At 41.2% G+C, this 19,143-nt stretch overlaps 2 protein-coding genes and 1 long non-coding RNA gene across 3 annotated transcripts; 1 reads left to right on the top strand and 2 right to left on the bottom strand.

The window, feature by feature from the left end:
* Nucleotides 1,611–3,137, top strand: LOC110431809. Its single transcript, XR_002449269.1, has 5 exons — nucleotides 1,611–1,824; nucleotides 1,905–2,540; nucleotides 2,655–2,738; nucleotides 2,851–2,901; nucleotides 2,996–3,137. It is a non-coding gene; the product is annotated as an uncharacterized LOC110431809 (long non-coding RNA).
* Nucleotides 2,575–5,971, bottom strand: LOC8062878 (probable lysophospholipase BODYGUARD 3). Its single transcript, XM_002464984.2, has 3 exons — nucleotides 4,761–5,971; nucleotides 2,981–3,298; nucleotides 2,575–2,886 (listed from the first exon to the last, which is right to left on the bottom strand). The coding sequence occupies exons 1-3, from the start codon at nucleotides 5,828–5,830 to the stop codon at nucleotides 2,823–2,825; spliced, it is 1,452 nt and encodes a 483-aa protein (XP_002465029.2). The 5' UTR covers nucleotides 5,831–5,971; the 3' UTR covers nucleotides 2,575–2,822.
* LOC8062616 (heavy metal-associated isoprenylated plant protein 39) lies at nucleotides 13,765–15,182 on the bottom strand. The gene is made up of 3 exons (XM_021459168.1): nucleotides 15,008–15,182; nucleotides 14,722–14,797; nucleotides 13,765–14,649 (listed from the first exon to the last, which is right to left on the bottom strand). Exons 1-3 carry the CDS (start codon nucleotides 15,014–15,016, stop codon nucleotides 14,189–14,191), a joined length of 546 nt encoding a protein of 181 aa, XP_021314843.1. The 5' UTR covers nucleotides 15,017–15,182; the 3' UTR covers nucleotides 13,765–14,188.

The raw sequence follows: 19,143 nt of genomic DNA, 5'->3' as shown, positions 1-19,143 counted from the left end.
TGGATTCAAGGGAGGCAGAAGTCTGTCTATTCAGTACACACTGCCGTTTTGTATAACTTTTTGACCAAGGCATCATGTTTCTATTCTTTTTGTATCATGTATCTGGAGCTCTGACGGTAGAACTTTACTTTCTCCTCTTGGATGTGCTTCAGATCTGCAAGTTCAGGATGTTTACTACTCCCTTCGTTTTTCAAATTATAAGACATTTTAGTCTTTCTAGATATATTGTTTTTATTATGCATCTAGACACAGTGTATATCCAAGTGCATAGCAAAAACTATGAATCTAGAAAAGGCAAAACGTCTTATAGTTTGGAATGGAGGAAGCAGTACCATGCATCAGGTTCCAGTAACTACATGACATATTTGTTTCTCAAATATGTTTTGGATGTTTCCCATGCCAAGTATTGTTCTTTGTTTTTTCTTGAGACCCTGTAAAGCTCTTTGTTTTTTTTCTTGAGACCCTGTAAAGCTCTTTGTTTTTTTTTTCTTGAGACCCTGTAAAACTCCTTTTTTTTCTTGAGACTCTGTAAAGGTCTTTGTTCCCAGGGTGTATCTGATACTTATTCCTATTGGAGTTCTTGTCTAAAATTTTTGCTCCCACAAGGTTCGGTAGCATAATCTTCCAGAGCTGGTATCTAAGTTTTTTGCCCAGTGATTTCTTTTGACTTCGTTAATTACTCCGCACAGATTTCTCTTGATGTATTGTTTTTTTTTATTACTGTGCCTTCTCACGTGTATCTTGTGTGCTCTTGAGTTGTTAAATGTTGCAGCAGTTTCCTATGCTCTCCCTGCTGGACAAGGGTTAATTTCAATATGCTCCATAGAAAATCTGAGTCCAGGACTCAAGGTATGTGTTTCGATCTCCAGATTTAATCTAAACCATTTTACTCTCTCCGTTTCAAATTATAAGTCGCTTTGACTTTTTTGGTATATAAATTTTGCTATGTATCTAGACATATAATATATCTAGATACATAGGAAAATTGATGTACCAAACAAGTGAAAGTGACTTATAATTTGGAATGGACTGGAGGAAGTATTAAATAGCTTCGGTAACTGATATCATTTACTTATGCTTGCTATCTGAATTCTTGTGTAGGAGTGAAAAAAAAAAAAGAGACGTGTAAGTGTCGTGAAGGATCTATAAATCACTCCCAACGATCCTAGCTTGGTTGGGACGTGGCTACAGCGCTGCTTACTTATTCTTGTTCTTTATGCAGGCGTGCTTTGCCCAGTTCTTGAACGGCAGGAACCCTAGATGGTGCATAAGGCCACTGTGACACTGTCCAGGGCTTGTGGTCCGCCACTTGCCTGGGCGCCTGGGTGGTCACGGGAGGATTGATGGAAACCTAAAATGGAGAGCACTTGTATTGAATGAGCAGGCTTAAGCTCACTGTAGCACATTATGAAATCTTTACATGTCTGTCCTGCATCCGCCATTCAGTTCAGTCAACTCTTGCTTACACATAAATTACTTTTAGGCCTTGTTTAGTTCCAAAATATTTTGCAAAATCGACACTGTAGCTCTTTCGTTTGTATTTGACAAATATTATTCAATCATAGACTAACTAGGCTCAAAAGATTCGTCTCGTCAATTTCGACCAAACTGTGCAATTAGTTTTTATTTTTGTCTATATTTAATACTTCATGCATGTGTCTAAAAATTAGATGTGATGGGGAATCTGAAAAATTTTGTAAAATTTTTGGGAACTAAACAAGGCCTTAGTGTGGCGAGTTGTTAGGTTTGGGTCGTTCTGTTGTGCAGGCATGGGCAGGACAGCTGTAATAAATCTGCACAACTACAGCAAAGCTGTGGCCCGAGGTGCGGGACTGTATCTGCGTCTTTTATCTTTATTGTCCTTTGTGTGGTAGGCTCTTATGATCTCTATATATTCATATCAGGTAAAGATTAGGAAAGCTGAGTGAACAGTTGATGGGAAGGAGTTGGACAGTGCGCAGGTATATTGATTTTGCTATGCTGTGAGAAGGCATGTATATTTATTCTTGGAGCATGTTGGGGCCATTCACAATTTCATTGCATCATTTATGGAAACCATTGAGGCGACGATGAATTTCTTAGACGCAATATGCTCACAGGGTACAGCAAGGTATGGTGTGCAAAACTTGCTCTGAATCTCTGCAGGTTGACTTAGACTCAAGAGGCCAGATCTGAGGTGGACCGACCACTCGTACCCACTGGCATGAGATGATGGGAATAATGTGGATGTTCAATCTCACCATGGTTCCTTGGATCGTCTTCATCATATATTGATTGATGAGATCTCTATATTGATTGGGTTCTTTCGTTGAGTTGGAAGCATCGAGCATGCAAGACGTCAAAAACTTCTCTTCAGTTCTGCTGGTACTATTTGAGTGATTCGTGATCCTGTGTTTTCATTTATGATTCATTTTGCATTGTATATTACTGTCATATAGTTTTATATCTTGCAGGAGTGCATGGGTAAGAGTAAATCTTGAGATCTATCAGCTCGATTCTTCGGAGGTGTTTATAGGAGTAGAGTTTGTGTATTTATAAAGGTGAGTGTATGTGTTGGGGGGAGGGAACACAAGCTCCACAAATCGGGCCATATCACTTTCTGTTCAGGGATTACAACTGAAACCACTAATCATTTATATCATAATTACACACAGGCCGTGCAAGAAATTTTTTTCTCGGCCTTCAATATGAAAACCAGAGAACCAGTCGAAAAACAATGAACAAAAGAAAAAAAAAAGGTAAATGTAATTAAGTACTCTTCACATTTCTCTCGAGCGCGTCTGCCCTTAACACGTCCTTCCTGTAGCCTCCATTAGGAAACTCTAACTCTTCGTTGGTGCTTGTTGGCAGCCATCTTCTTCTACGAAGACCCATCCTCTTGTTAACCTGATTGATTATGAGGTGCGTGGTGCTCTTAACACTCCTTGTGGCTTCTTCACCATCCTATAAATAAATAAAATTACCCAGCAGTCTCTCTCACCGTTTCCTGTCCCAGATCTCCTCCAGCTCCCTGGCCAGGTCCTTCTGGCGTCCGACGACGATGGTGACGTGGTCCTTGCCGTCGACGACCTTCACCTGGGCGCGCGGGATCTTGGCCTTGACGGCGTAGCTGCACTGCACGGGGAGGAGCTCGTCGTCGCTGCCGTGGTAGACGGTGACGTCGCAGGTGAGCTGGTCCCTGACCACCTCGAGGCACCTGTCGATCTTGCCGGCGCTGCCGCAGATGATGTTGTGCAGGGTGTGCCACGACGCGATGTGGGTGTGGCAGAAGAAGCCGTCCATGAGGTAGGTCCGCACCCTGCCAGGAGGATGGAGCACGACGAATGGTTGGTTTGGTTAGCCAGAAATATGTAACCGTATCTCTCTCAAACAGTCAAACCAAACCAAACTTGTGCTTTGATTTAGCTGCTACTAGTTGGAGCAGTTCATCAGATTCTTGTTCATGCACATGCACCCCGCTGGCTATATCTGAATATACAGAGGGATGAACTGTATGTATCCACTCCTTTTATGGCACCCTTATCTTGGAAGCGACAAGCGAGGGTATTTGAAAAGTAATGGCTATTTCCTTTTATTGTTATACTGCTAAATAAGCTTAGTATATATACAACCAAATAAAAGAACGGATGACTACATTCGTTAACTTTAGGCATTAATACGATGATGATGCACCTTTTTCGTGAAAAAGATACCTATTGTTCGTTGGTACTAAAAATGAACGATACTTTTTGGTATTTTTTCCTCCAACATGCGTTGTGAAGTGTTGAAACAATTGAAGAAATATAAACACTCTTAAACCATATTCATACCAATCTAACAACAATTTCGTAGAAGAAGGTCTACGGCCGCAAGAAACGTGAAAAATTCCACCCCAGATGTTTTTGCAAAGCTTATGCGTGGCTACGTTAGTGAAAAAAAAAATGTTGTCTTGCCTGGCCTAAGGCTTCACTGATATGACAGTGCCTCAATTTTAATTTTTATAAGTTGTTTTAGTTTTTGTTCTAAGTTAAACTTAGATCAGATTTGGAACGGAATACAGTAGCTGTTTGTATCACTAGGACTTGCCATGCGCCCATGCCACACGGCACCGGCAGTGGACCGGCAGATGGCCCTCCTACACCAAAGCACCCCCCAACTGCTGACCGCGGGTCAACTGGTTCCTATGCACCCTATTAACTGCCATTGATCACATCGACGCAGCGGTGCAGCGGCAGCTGCAGGTGCAGGCTGGGCCCCGCCCCAGCTCCTAAATGCTGCAGTACAAAGAGAGTGTGGAGTGGACAGTGGAGCACCCTGAGATCCTATCGATATCAATGTGATCTCCTCCTTTACGACCTTGATTAGGCCTTGTTTACTTCCCTAAAAATTTTACAAAAATTTTTCACATTCCCCATCACATCGAATCTTTAGACGCATGTATAGAGTATTAAATATAGACGAAAATAAAAATTAATTACACAGTTTGGTCGAAATTGACGAGACGAATCTTTTGAGTCTAGTTAGTGCATGATTTGACAATATTTGTCAAATACAAACGAAAATGCTACGGTGCCTGTTTTGCAAAATTTTTTTGAAAGCCGTAATAAATTCCCTAGGTTTGTGCAAATCAAACCCAACCAATGGAAGATGGCCATGCGGATCATGAACCAGTACCCTTAAACCTCTTGGATGATGATGATGCTGATGCCAAGAAAATGCCGTTGAGCCGGTCGATCGGTCGCTGACCTAATTTCACCTTGCTCTGAATAACGGTGACGTACCTGTAGAGGGTGAAGACGCGGAAGGCGAGCTCCCAGAGGCGGTGGTGCTTGCAGAGCACGATGCTGACGGTGCGGCTGAGGTGCTCGTACCAGCACGCCACGGAGGCGCCGAACGCGATGGGCGGCCACACCCGGCGCGGCGCCACCGCCCGCAGCACGTACCGCGTGCCCACCTCCCCGCGCGGCACCGGGAAGTAGGGCGGCGCGACGAGGGTGAGGGACCTGACGGCGGCGGGGTGCCGGACGGCGAGCGCCAGCGCGAGGATGGAGCCCAGCGAGTGCGCCACCAGGTGGAAGGACCTCACCCCGTGGCGCTCGATCACGGACCGCTCGATCATCTCCACGTGCTCCCGCAGCGTGTACAGCGAGTCCGCCGGCTTCGGGCTCCGCCCGAAACCCAGCAGGTCCACGGCGAACAGCCGGCGGCGGGAACGCGCCGCGGGGCTCACGTGCGGCAGCACCGTCTCCGTCCAGAACCCCGACGACGAGATGAACCCGTGGATGAACAGCACGTCCTCCTCCGTCGGCGTACCTTGCGGCGGCGCCTCGACGTGGACGAAGAGGAGGCGGTCCGTGTCCGCCGGGTTGCAGTTGGCGCAGTGGCAGTCGGACCAGCGCGGCGACGGGTACGGCCTGTGCTTGCCGTCTCCGGCGCCGGCGCCGACCTTGCCGCGGAGCATCTGCACGATGGCGGAGTGCACGGTGACCCCCGGCGCCGGCGCGCGCCGCTGGGACTGGGAGGACGCCGACGACGCCGCGGCGGCGGAGGCCAGCACGGAGGGCCGCGTGTAGAGCGTGTCGGAGATGTCCTCGAGGTGGAGCCTGGTGGCGGACAGCATGCTGACGACCTTGGAGCCTCCCCGCTCCGACACGACGATCTTGCCCGTGGCCGCCGACGACGAGCAGTAGCAGGGACGCCACGCGCCTTCCACCACGTAGTCCGCCACCTTGTACACGACGCACAGCAGCACCTCCAGCGCGTCCAGCAGCAGGAACACCACGAAGCTTACGGCCTCGTTCGCCGCACGGCCGGCGGACGCCAATGCCGACCGCGCCGCCGCGGCGCCCATGTCGTCCACGATCGAACGACGAGCACCGGGGCCCGCCGCCAGGAACGAAGGCTCTAGCAGCAACGCAGGAGAGGGAGGGAGGGAGGGAGGGAAGGTGGTGGTGGTGGACTGGTGGTGGTAAAGAAGGGAAGCAGAGGATGCAGCGAGCGAGCGGTGAATTGAATTGAAGTGAAGGTGCTCCGGCATTAAAGCGCAGGGGTTGGTGGTAGTTGAACTGACACGGCCAACTGGTGCGCTCGAGGCTTGGAGCAACCGAGCAGGCGCAGGCAGGCAGCCCAAGTAATCTGCCTGCACCTGTCGGAGGCCATTCATAGGCCATGCAGTATATGTTGGTGCCTGGCGGTAAAATAAGGCCGGGCCATGTTAAGTTCACCCAAAAAATAAAAAAAAAACTTTTCAAAATATAGAATATTAAATATAGACGAAAACAAAAAACTAATTACGTAGTTTGTCTGTAAATCGTGGGATAAATAGTTAATCTATAATTGGATAATAATTACCAAATAAAAACGAAAATGCTATAGGCCTTGTTTAGTTCCGAAAAAATTTCGGATTTCGGTACTGTAGCATTTTCGTTTTTATTTGACAAATATTATCCAATTATGGACTAACTAGGCTCAAAAGATTCATCTCGTGATTTACAGGCAAACTGTGTAATTAGTTTTTATTTTCGTCTATATCTAATGCTTCATGCATGTGCTCCAAGATTTGATATGACGGGGAATTTTAAAAAGTTTTTGGTTTTTGGGGTGAACTAAACAAAGTACCCGGAACAAAAAAAATTCAAAACAATGCCTTAGTTTTTAAAAATTTTAAAGATTCTCCGTCACATCGAATCTTGTGGCACATACATGTAGCACTAAATAAAGATAAAATAAATAACTAATTACATAGTTTGTCTGTAATTTGCGAAATGAATCTTTTGAGTCTAGTTAGTCCATGGTTGGACAATAATTACCAAATACAAGCGAAAATGCCAGAATCTAAATTTTTTCGCAAACTAAACAAGGCCTAAACGAGAATTTGGCCATGTTTGGTTTGCTTCAATAAACTTTAACTCCCATCTCATTGAATGTATAGACACATATATGGAGTACTAAATATAGACTATTTATGAAACTAAAACACTTGCGAGACGAATCTTTTGAGCCTAGTTAGGCCCTGTCTAGATGCAGCCAAACAGCCAAAACTTTTGGAGAAATGAACACTTTTTGGAAGAATGGATCTAAGCAGGGGCCTGTAAAACTTGGGCTGTAAAGATTTGGAATTTAGAACCTTGGAGCCCAAAACTGTGTAAACTTGCTTAGGGGCCCGTGTCTTGTGTGTTGCAGACCAAAAGATTTGAGAAGCATCTAAACACGTATTTGGAATGTAAAGTTTACGGCCAAAAGTCTTGGGATGTAAAGATTTGGGATCTAAACAAACCCTTAGTCCATAATTAAACACTAATTGTCAAACAAAATAAAAAAGCTACAGTACCGGTTAAACTTTAACATCTAAAGGTTTGTTTAGAGTCTGTTCACTTATCTCAAAAGCCATGACCGAATGTACTGATTATTGATTTTTTTATAAGAGAAAAATACTGCTGAATGACCGGTAGATTCGTTAAATAAGTTGAAGTGAACAGGGTCTAGTTTTCTACCTAAAAACTTTTCACCCATCCCATTAAAGTCTTTCGACATATGCAAAGTGCATTAAATATAGATTAAAAAACTAATTATATAATTTAATTATAAATCGTGAGACAAATCTTTTAAGCGTAATGAATCTATGATTAGCCATAATAACTATAATAACCAACAGTGTTAATGATAAACTAATTAGACTTAATAAATTCATCTCATAGTTTCTAGATGCGCTATGTAATTTGTTTTTTTATTAGTCCATGTTTAATAATTTAAATATATACTAACATATTCTATATAATATTTATAATTTTTTCCTTTTTCCGAACTAAACAAGATGATTTAATCAGATAGTACTGCTGCCAGGGACCTTTCATTTGCAAAGTTGCAATTGAGATTCTTTGGCCTTGTTTAGTTTCTAACCCAAAAAGTTTTCACTCATTACATCGAATGTTTCGACACATGCATAAAGTATTAAATATAGATAAAAAAATAAACTAATTACATAATTTAGTTTAAAATCACGAGACGAATTTTTTAAACCTAGTTAGTCCATAATTAGCCGTAAGTGCTACAGTAACCTACATGTGCTAATGATAGATTAATTAGACTTAATAAATTCTTTTCGTAGTTTTTAGCCGAGTTATATAATTAGTTTTTTATTAGTATTTGAACACCTCTTTCAACGTCCTACAAAACATGACACTCACCTCTTTATAACTAAACAAGGCCTTTATAGTACAGCACTCCTTTTCCTCCTTGAAATTGGAGGCCAGGTCCAAGGAAACAAGGAGACAGCGAAAGCACAGGCGCAACATTTTTGTGAGCCAGCACACAGCCCATTGTTGTTGGCGTCGCCGTTGACGCTTGTGCGCCCTGATCGGCAGTCACGAGGCGTAGCAACAACAGCATCTGCGTAGGTTCCCCGTCCGACAAAAAACATTCAGTACAGTATATACTCTATCAACTGCTCGGTGTCCACATGGAGTACGCTCTGTTGATCTGTCAGTATTTTCTTTCTTACAATAAACTGCGAACAATACTTTTTATCATAAAGCGAATAGAGTAGAAAAGAATATGTATGATGTTTTTTCTGTGGCCATATCTGTTGTGAATTTCTGACGGTATTGACACGTACGCTCCGATACAGCCTTTTCTCGGCTGCTCCAATCGATCTAAGTGCTCGATCGGTGTCCCCAAAGGCCCCAGCTGCATGCAGGCTGCTTTCATCGCAGCCAAGCCGGTGCGGCGGAGTGCACCACCGCGGTGAGGCCTCGGCAACACAAACTCGCCGCGTGTGCATTTCTTTTCCAAATACGGTTCTCAGGTACGTACTACACGACTGGAGGCGAAGATCTCAACCATATCGCGTACATACGCCCGTTTTCGGCGGCGTACATTTTCGTGAGAGGAGGAACTTTTGTGCGTACATGCATGGCCGAGCATTTGCCGCGTTCTACGTACGCACATGGCTGTGTAGTGTGTGTGTGTGTGTGTGTGTGCAGTGCAGTAAATGTACATGGTGTACCTGCTGGACTGGACCGGAGGATCTTGGTACGAGACCCCTTGTTAGCCCCAGGCCTGCTTTGCACTAGTCAATATCCGATTCGTCCATATCCGGAAAACACGTGCCGCTGTGCTCCAAGAGGTGAAAAAAAGAGCCTCTCCGTGCAGACACGTATACGTAGAAGCCATTATTATGTACGTGCGTACAGGTTTACTGTAGAGTAAGTACTTCTGTGTTTGAGTAATCGAACGAACGAACTCTCCAGTGTCCACAATCTGAACATCCTTATGTACATGAGCTACTAGCTCACTGACAGAAGTTAAAAGATGGGGGAACCTGAAACAACCAGATTGACCGGAAGCATAACCTGACAGCCTGTTCGCTTTGCCTGATTGCTCACTAATTTATTATAAGAGAAAAATACTAACCTGAAGATTCGACAGATAATCTTAAATGAGTAAGCCGTGAAATCCTAAATCTAGCATAGATCACCACTACCGTACCATCTCCGCTGATGGCAGGCGCATGTGGAGCGAACGAGATTAGAGTACCAACCGGTGTACGGGCTAAGGACACGGTGATCTTACGTGATTTTACACTTGTTTAGTAGGTGAGCTAAGGCGGGAGGAAAGCTGAGACGAGCGGCCCGTGTAGGTGAGCAGGAGCCGGAATCCAGAGGCCCCTACTGGAACATTTTTTTTTTATCAGAGCTCGAATCACATCACAAATTGGTTCTAGATTTTAGGTAGTTGCAGCCTCTCCCTTCGCCACACGGCGATAGAAAGTTGGGCGCAGGAGTCGCCGGCTACTGAAAGAGATCGATGGCATTGGTGAGCTGACTACACTGTCCATGTGTGCACTAGCTGTACTGCATGCACCAGTGATTGTTGAGAGTTTGTGGGAGTTGAAAAAAATATATAGTGACAAGCGTGATGATTCGTTTGTGTGTGTGTGTGTGTGTATTGCGTGCAAGGAAGCAGAGCTTTCTCGTCATTTTCAATTTGGCAATTGACGAATTGCTGCCTATATGACGGAGCAGCATCGATCGAGTCAACCAGGGGCGGAAGACGAAATAAAATTGAGATATGGCGAAGTCAGTAACGTCACCGGCAACACATGGCGTAATGGTTTTTTTGGTATAGTAATTCAACAAATTTATTATCACTTTCATGCTTATAGAACTAATATATAGTGAGCTATATTTGCAGCATCGCACCAACATCCAATTGTCGGATGCAGAGAGTAATAATAAATACTCAAATCGATGTGTGCCTTTTTGTGTTAAATCTATTTATGTTCTTTATACGTACTCCCTGTTCCAAATTATAAGTCATTTCAAGAATCTTGGAGAGTCAAATTTTTTTAAGTTTGACCAAATTTATATAGCAAAATAATAACATTTTTGGTACCAACCAAGTATCATTAAATTCTTTGTTAGTCGGACTCACTAAATAGCGAACGTTCAGTAGATTTGAATCTAGCGAACGATCAGACAGCTCCCACGACTTTTCTTTTTTGACAAAAAAAAATCCTGTAATTTTCTATTTTTGGAAAGTTTTCTATTTTAGGCAAAAAAAATTTGCTACTTTTCTTTTTTGAAAAATTGTACTCACAACTTTTACGTATAACTTATGGAACAAACTTTTACGTATAACTCATATACGTGACTTTAACATATACCTTCATTGTGACAAAGTTACACACATAACTTATACATATAACTTACTACATGATAAAGTTATACGCATAACTTTTATCTATAATATTTTATGGAACAAGTTTATTAACATAATTTATGACGAGACAATTTAGCGAACGTTCAAAAAAGTTACAATTAAAACTTAAGCATATAGTTTAATTAAACCCATTTTAACATATAAGTTAATAACTGAAAGTTAAGCACAAAATATAATAAATCAAATAGCTTTGCAAAAAGTTAGACATAAAAGATAATAATTATAAGTTAATATCTACTAGTTACACACTTACACGTAGAAAGTTAGATATAAAAGTTGCGTACAGAAAGTTAGTATAAAAGTTACGTGTAGAAAGTTAATAATTACAAATTATATGGTTAAAATTTACATCTAGCATTTTAAAATAAATGTTTTACTTTTTTATGACATCAGCGGTGGTTATGGAAAGGCCTGCTAGAAGGAGAGGTAGTTTGAACCTTTGTTACATCAAATCTAAGTGAACGATCGCCCAAATAAAATAAGGGTTGACAACATATATAAAAAGAAAAAATTGATAGACTATATAAAAAATAAAAAGAGAAAAAAGACAAAAGAAAAATTTAAAAAATGTTTTATAATTCTGTGTTTTAAAGTTTTGGCATAAGTTGTAAGTTATATGGTATAAGTCATATGGCGATAAGTTTTGCAAAGTGTTATACCAAGTTCTTAGTATAATTTATAGAAATAAGTTATGTTCTATAACATATATGTATAACTTAGTTACCTTCTAAAAATGGAAAGTTGCAGAAATTATCATTTCCAAATAAGGAAAGTTGCGGGAGTAGCTGATGGTTGGCCGGATTCCTTAGTGATGAACGATCGTGGAATTGGATTTGTGTTAGTTATATTTTCATAGTGTACCTATTTTATGACATAAATCTTTATATTTCTTTCTATATTTTTTATCAAACTTAGAAATGCTTTAACTCTTCAAGTTTTTGAAATGACTTATAATTTAGAACGGAGGGAGTATTTTTTTAGTTGAGGATATAAGCCCCACAGGATAAGCTAGCAATGTGCGACGACGTATCTTGATGATAAACTTGCTTACACCTCTCCAACTAAAATTTAGTTTAAATGATATTTAATCGAGAAAATAAACATGGAAACAAGATGTCACAACACGATGTTTATTTTTTAGCTAACTTATTCCAGCACGTTTTTTTAGCAAAATTACAGCACGTTGTTGAATGGACGCATCGTGACATGCAATGTCAGAGGAGTCGGTACCTATCAGACGGACTGGAGGCGCTGCCAACCCGGCCAACTGGCCTGTTAGCGATCAATACGAGGGCCCAATATAAAGAGAAAGCCCAAAGAGTAATAACGATTCCCAGCAGCCCAGCTCAGTCTTCTTCTTCCTTGTGTTTAGATTCTATCTTCCAACAAATCCATTTGACGTTGCTCAAAAAAAAAAAAAAAACACGACGGTCCTGATCAATGATCATTTTACTGTTGGAGAAAGACAGCATCGCTCAACTTTCAGTGGCATGTATGATGGATTCCTAGAACCATTGCAGTAATTGTGCCCAATTACTGAACAGTTCGTTGTGAATTTGTAAATGTCCTTCCATTCTTTTTCAGACAACTAGGTAGCATGCTAATACGTTGTTATGAGACAACTAAACTTTTGTACTAAAAATACACGTCGTATCAACTTTTGGTCAGCTACAACGAAAGAGGCAAATTGAATTTCGCAGCATGTTCAGGTTTAGATTTTGACCCACACCCACCCCTCGCAAATGAAAGTTGACATTTGGTCAGATAAGCCTGAAACGTCCTGATCATTCATCCGGGCTCACCAGCACCCAAATGTTTCAGACAAGAGAACGAACGAGTGGTTTTGGTTGAGACCATCCAAATTTTCCTTCGTCACTTGACAGTTGCCACGCCTGCACTCCCATCTCCATTTCGTGGATGCAACTAGGCACAACCCCGTGTGCGCAAACGCCCCTATCCCTTTCATCTCCTTGGTGTTTCCATGTTGAGTATTACCAAAAAAATCCATTAATTCCGTTCTTCAGATGTGCTGGACCTGATGGCTGATGTCAGAAGAATTAGTGAGCTCATGCATCTTTGTTGTTTCCTCTGTCAAGATTGGAGCAACAGGCATGCGAGTTGTATTATTAACTTATACTATACCTTGCTGCAGCAAGACCCTCATTGTGGCGATTAAACTACGCCTATGGGATAATGATCTTTCTAATGTAAAATATGAGTAATTTAAGGCATAAAGTTCAGCTGTTTGAGTGAGCGGTCTTGCTGAAAACTTGGGGCGAGCCAGCCTGTGGAATAATAGAATGTGAATCTAGCTCCAAATGGGTGTGCTAAAATGAAGTCAGTAATACATATAGCTCGCGCTGATCTGATTGATAGTAGAGCGTATTATACTAGTGCCATGCCATGACATCCAATATGTTTGGCCACCATGTGATGTAATTTCAATTTTCAAGTGAAAGATAGTAAAGGTGTGCGTGGGACGGTGGGTAGGTTTGCTTATCAACGAGACTATGACTATGAGAGAGTGAGAGTGAGATGTGTGAGTTGTCGGTTTGGCACTCTGTTCCTAATTGCTATCTTTTAGCATATCTGTGTGTGTTTTTTTCTCTGTCTTTGATTTGAAACTTGCAATTCTTATTCAACTTGTCGTAGACCAATAAGTCTCTCAAGAGGCCAGTGAAAAACATTTCTTGGTTGGCATTATGTGGCGTATCAAGATTCTGTTTCTCCCATAATCCATTTTTTTTGTTGGACGGGCTGTGAATATCATGACCTGACAGGACTAAGACGAAGAACAAAGTTAACAGTGATTTTGAACATGCGACAATTTGCTCACATTATAGATATACGTCACTTCTGTTGAAAAAAAGTAAAACGGACCGGTCCTAGCTTAGCATATAGTCATAGGCCCTCGCCAAAAAAAGCATATAGTCATAGGCCCCAGTTGTCAGTCTAGCTATGGATTATATTTTTTTATTTTTTTCATGAAGCAACTATGGATATTATTTCCCATGTCATTCATGCTGCTGCGACTGAGCAAGCGTCAACCGGAAATAGCACATTGGGTTCACACAAACATGCATCAATAATTAACAGTACTCTAAAATCCAAAATTGTTGCTACAAATCATCATTACAGCTCTGGTTTACCAGAAAGCAAAGTTATATATATATATACACACACACACACACACACACAGTAATACACACACGCTGCGCATCCTGTCCATGGCACCATGCATGGCGGCGCTATGCAGCAGCCCAGAACTCCATGCAGTAGAAGTGAAATCTCGGTAAACTTTTTCTTCTTACACGTCACAAAATGCACGGTTCAACATCACCTTGACCTTCTTAGATCGATCGTCCGTGCCATAAGGTGTGTACTAGTACGCATATATACATGCACACAGCTACTAGTAACTAATAATCGGGTTTAACTTTTAATTACCTCGTGCATGGCAGCAGCCAGAACCTGCAGAGAATGCATGGTTTTAGCAGATGGTGCAGGAGTTGGGGTTCTCCTCCATGCTCTGCACGTAGTAGTGTGTGGGGTAGGTCATGTGCGGGTACGGGTAGTAGTACGCCCGGTACTGGTTCATCAGCTCCGCCATGATCTGCTGCTCCGTCGGCGGCGCCGCCGCCTTCTTGCCGTCGCCGTCCTTGTCCTTCTCGTCGCCGTCCTTCTTCTTGTCCCCCTCGCCGCCTTCCTTCTTCTCCCCCTCGCCGTCCTTCTTCTTGTCCCCCTCGCCGTCTTTCTTGCCGTCCCCGTCCTTCTTCTCGCCGTCCTTCTTCTCCCCTGCTTCTTTCTTCTCCGGCTCCTTGGCTGGCCCGACGGAGTCGATGGTCGCCGACCACGACGCCTTCCGCAGCTTGCTCACCACGTTCACCGGATCCACCATGCCGATCACCGTCATCTTGTGCGACGCCATGTCCACGGATATCTCGTCGATGCCTGCAAATTAAAGCACAATCAGCAGACGCACGATCAGAAACAGAAAAGAAGACGAAGAAGCTGACATGGTACCTGTGAGCGCGGAGACAGCCTTCATGGCCTTCTGCTTGTCCTTGTTGTCGTGCAGGTGCAGCTTCACCACGATTTTCTGCATCCAAAGTCGAACCGGGAAGCAGAGATGAGCATATAGTGCAAAAAGCAGAGAGAGTCCATAATAAGAGAAAAGCAACACGAATCATTTCTTGGATTCCAAAGCAAGATCCTCCCCATGCCGCTGGAAAGGCGACCAGCTTTGTGCAATGGCAGAAATAAAGAAATCAGATCACGATCAATGCAAGCAGCGGGAGCAAAGGCTTACCTTCGACATCTCGCCGGGGGTGGTGAGAGCACTGGCCGGCGGCGTACCAGAGGCGACCTGCTGCAGGCAAGGAGGAGGACTGGAGGAGGGAGGATGGGGGTGGAGAGCGCAGGAGAGGAGGAATATAATGGCGCCGGGAGGAGTAGCGGGGTCAGAGAGACATAAAAAGCAATGGTGGAGAGGGCAGAGGCAACACTAGAGTGAAGCTGTAAATTAAAGCAAGCGTCAGCTGTGGCTGCTGGGTGTGTCACGTTTCAAAAAAGAGAGAGGAAAATAGGGAAAGGGGGGGTGGCCAGGGAAAGTTGGTGAGGAGCAAATCTTGGTTCTCTTCCACCCTGTTGGCTCTTTTTAGTTTTATTATTATATTATTATTATAAGATCCACTAGTTCATCGACCTGTGCTTTATTTTTCAAGCGAAATTATAGTATAGCATAAGGGTTACAAGTTATTGAATAAATTTAATACATATAACTAAACAAATTATTTTTCTAACACAATGCACATAGAAGTACTCCTTATGTTAAAAATGGTAACCATATTTTTTTTTTGAAATTACACAGTACAACGCAGACAATCAACACGTACGCACACTCACCCCTATGAACACACGTACACAAACCCTACCCCTATGAGCACCTTCGAAGGATTGAGCCGGCAAATCTTGAAGTTCACGAAGTCACCACAGGCGCCTCGCTGTCGACGGACACGTCGCCTACCACTTAATGCATAGCGCCGGAAAATCCTGGAATAAATCAAGAATAAAGTGCCGCACCCAGGATTTGAACCCTGGGTGGGAGCCCCCCAACCAATGGCCTTTGCCATTGCGCCGTGAACCCCTTGGTATTGGTAACCATATCTGACTAGAGGAAAAGTCAAACTTTATAGATTTTGACCAAATAAGCTATGTTTTTAGACAAAATACTGGTTCAATATTTTATTTAAAATGAATTAGTTATGAATTCTTAAAGATGTAATCATATTTTTTTTTCTTAAAATATGTATAGGACCTTTGAAGCTAATAAGTTCGATAGATAAAATTAGTTAGTTTTATAATTTAATGCTGAAATCAAGATCGAACAATAGTTTGGTGAAAAAAGATAGACTTACTCTTGTAAGTTTTTTATATTTAAGTTTATATCTAATACTAATTGTTCATCATATACAAAACTCCTTGTTATATTTTATTAAAAAGGATTGTAAAACTTAAACCACACTTTTAGTTCCTGTAAAAGCATACTTATGGCTTGTTCAGTTAATCTCCAATCCAAGGTGAGTCAAAGAACTTGAGGAGGAATTTATCACCTACAAGAAGTCAAAATACCTCTCAAACCTCTTCAAGTCAAAATACCCTCAATCTCCTTCAATCCCTTCTAATCTCCTTGGATTGAAGATTGACCGAACAAGTCCTTATCGAAATGTATACTTACCATGCATGTATGTTTGATATATGTATGGTATTTGTCTCTGAAAGCTTCAATTCCTAAAATCTGTGTCAGTCAAATTCTTTTAAGTTTGATCAACTTTATAGAAAAAAGCATCAATATCTATGACATAAAATGAATATCTTATAAAAATATACTATATAATAAATCTAATGGTACTAATTTGGTATTGTAAATCTTAGCGTTTTTTTCTAGAAATTCGGTCAAAGTTTAAAAATTTTGAATTAAGACAACTCTAAGAATTAAAGTTTCCAGGAACAGGAAGTAGCATGCATCATGCATCTTTACTTTGAGCTACCTTTTATATATTTATAGTGGTAAAAGTGATTATTTAGAAACATATATATAGTTGTACTTAATGGTTTTTTTTCATACAACAAGAAGATTCTGTCCATTTAGAACTGAATTTGGGAAACAACCAAATATTCTAACGTCTTGCTATACGTTGAGGCTAAAACATGTTGCTCATGGAAATATTCTTAGGCAACCTCTTTCTTTGTTAAATCTGTAACTCACTTCCTCCATCTAAAAAAATAGCTACTAAACCAAACTATTTTAGTTTTGATCAATTTTACACAAAAAAACATCAATATTTATGATATGTCATACAATATAATTTTGTAGTACATCTATTTTGTGTTATAATTATTATTGTTACTTTTCTGTAAACTTTATCAAACTTTACAGAGTTGGACCAAAGATGAGCTATACTCATTCTTTTCATGACGGAGAGGTAGTAGTTATGATAAAGCTATGCACCAACCAAATAGAACATTCAACCTTTTCACAGCCTATGTATAATCCAATATAGTTTAATATGGTATCGGATACAGGACAGAGTTTTGATACGAAGTGAGGCGGTAAATGCAAAGTGATGGAAAATGATCATAAGATGTTTTGATTTTTAAAGATGCATTGTTTTCCTATATATCTAGATATAGTATATATCTAAGTTCATAAAAAACTATTTATCTAGAAAAATAAAAAAACATCCTATAATTTAAAATAGAGGAATTATATATCATCTTTGCCTAACAGTGTAAAGTTTCAGTGAACTGTTGCTAGTGCACAGAGAACCCAACAAATACATGGGTTTTAACAAGCTGTCCATGCGCACTTCGTTTCGATCTTAATCAAGCATTCCAGCGAAAACATTTGGGGTCAGTGGCGGAGCCAGGATTTCGCAGCTGGGTATTCCACGTATAAAAAATTTTCAATATATATGTGCAATAGTAATAGGGGACAAAATCAATACAAAATTGATCCTGATGCACAGCTCAAGTAGTACATATAATTTTCTTAAAATATATGCTAGATAAAATATTTGTTTATCCTGGAAATAAGGCATCAGGCAAAGTGAGCCTAGTGTCGCCCCTGGTAATAGTCAAAGTATATATAAATTTTTTTATCTATGTTAGAAGAACATAATACAACATTTCTTTAAAAAAAATCAGAACGCAACAAAAAAAAGAAAACGAAACCTTCAATTCTTACTTTGAAGAATAAAAAATAGATGCCGATACTAGTTGTTCTACTAGGCTTAGAGCAACTTCAAGAGTTTAACTATTCTTGTTGTTTATGCTATTTTAGAATTTGTATAGCAAAAAGTAGACTCCAACTAATATGCTATCCAATTTTGTAAAATAGGAAGTTGGCTTTCCCTTGATTTTCGGTGGCTATATATAGCTTACAGACGCTAACTGTAAGACTTAAAATAATAATATTGTTGTAGATCTCTTCTTTTTTTTTAGAAATTTTCTATTCGACAAAATAGCTAAACAATAGGATTTGACAATTAATTTTAGTCAGACTATTGGAGTTGCTCTTATAGGCTACATATTTGCAACATTCAACGAACTAACATATATACTGCTTATATATATATATATATATATATATATATATATATATATATATATATATATATATATTTGTTTGTTTGTTACAAAAATCATGGGTATTCCATGGAATACAGGGGCATACCCCTGGCGCCGCCCATGTTTGGGGTCTACTAAATTAGGTTTATCATCATGCTATTTCGGTTTATTCTAAGGACAGGTTCGAACAGGGGAATATACCAAACATTAAATACTTGAATTATTATTTTTCAATGAGCTTGGTGGGCCTCAACACGAGCTAAACCTAGGCATCAGGAGTTCTTGATGAGCATGATGCCAACGCTGTTTGCACACTGTTTTTCTGAACCTTTTCCCGCTCTCTCTCTCACCATATAGACTATAGTCCCTACCTTTTCTGACGTGGCATGATAACGCTGAGGTGCAGGGATTAGTTTGCCGTTTGCAGCCTTATGTGCTGTTTGGATCCGGTCCGGCCGGGCCCAGAAGGCAGACGGAAGAACCTCCATCAACTGACCCTGCAATATGAAACGCAGCCGTGTTCGTGTGGATTTGTTTCACCGTCAGTCCGTCAGCAATATTGTGCTGCCACTTGTAATTAGCTTGTAGTGTAGCGGGAGTTTCAGATTCTTGTCATTCCTGCAGCCACTGGCAAAGTCGACGTAGCATGACACCAACACATGGACCGACCAAACCTGTATGGATGTTGTGGGATTGTGTCCACTAGCTTGTGCCTTTCTGAAGTTGCTGTACAATTTGAAATGTGGAAGTCACGATGCCAAGAAAATTGTATAAGAGCTACTCCATCTCTTGCAAAGTATAAGTCGTTTCAATCTT

This window comes from Sorghum bicolor, chromosome 1 (genome assembly GCF_000003195.3).
Source record: "Sorghum bicolor cultivar BTx623 chromosome 1, Sorghum_bicolor_NCBIv3, whole genome shotgun sequence".
In the NCBI taxonomy this organism is placed as follows: Eukaryota; Viridiplantae; Streptophyta; class Magnoliopsida; order Poales; family Poaceae; genus Sorghum; species Sorghum bicolor.
Note: the sequence above shows the minus strand (reverse complement) of the source record. Positions and strands in the feature narration are given on the sequence as shown.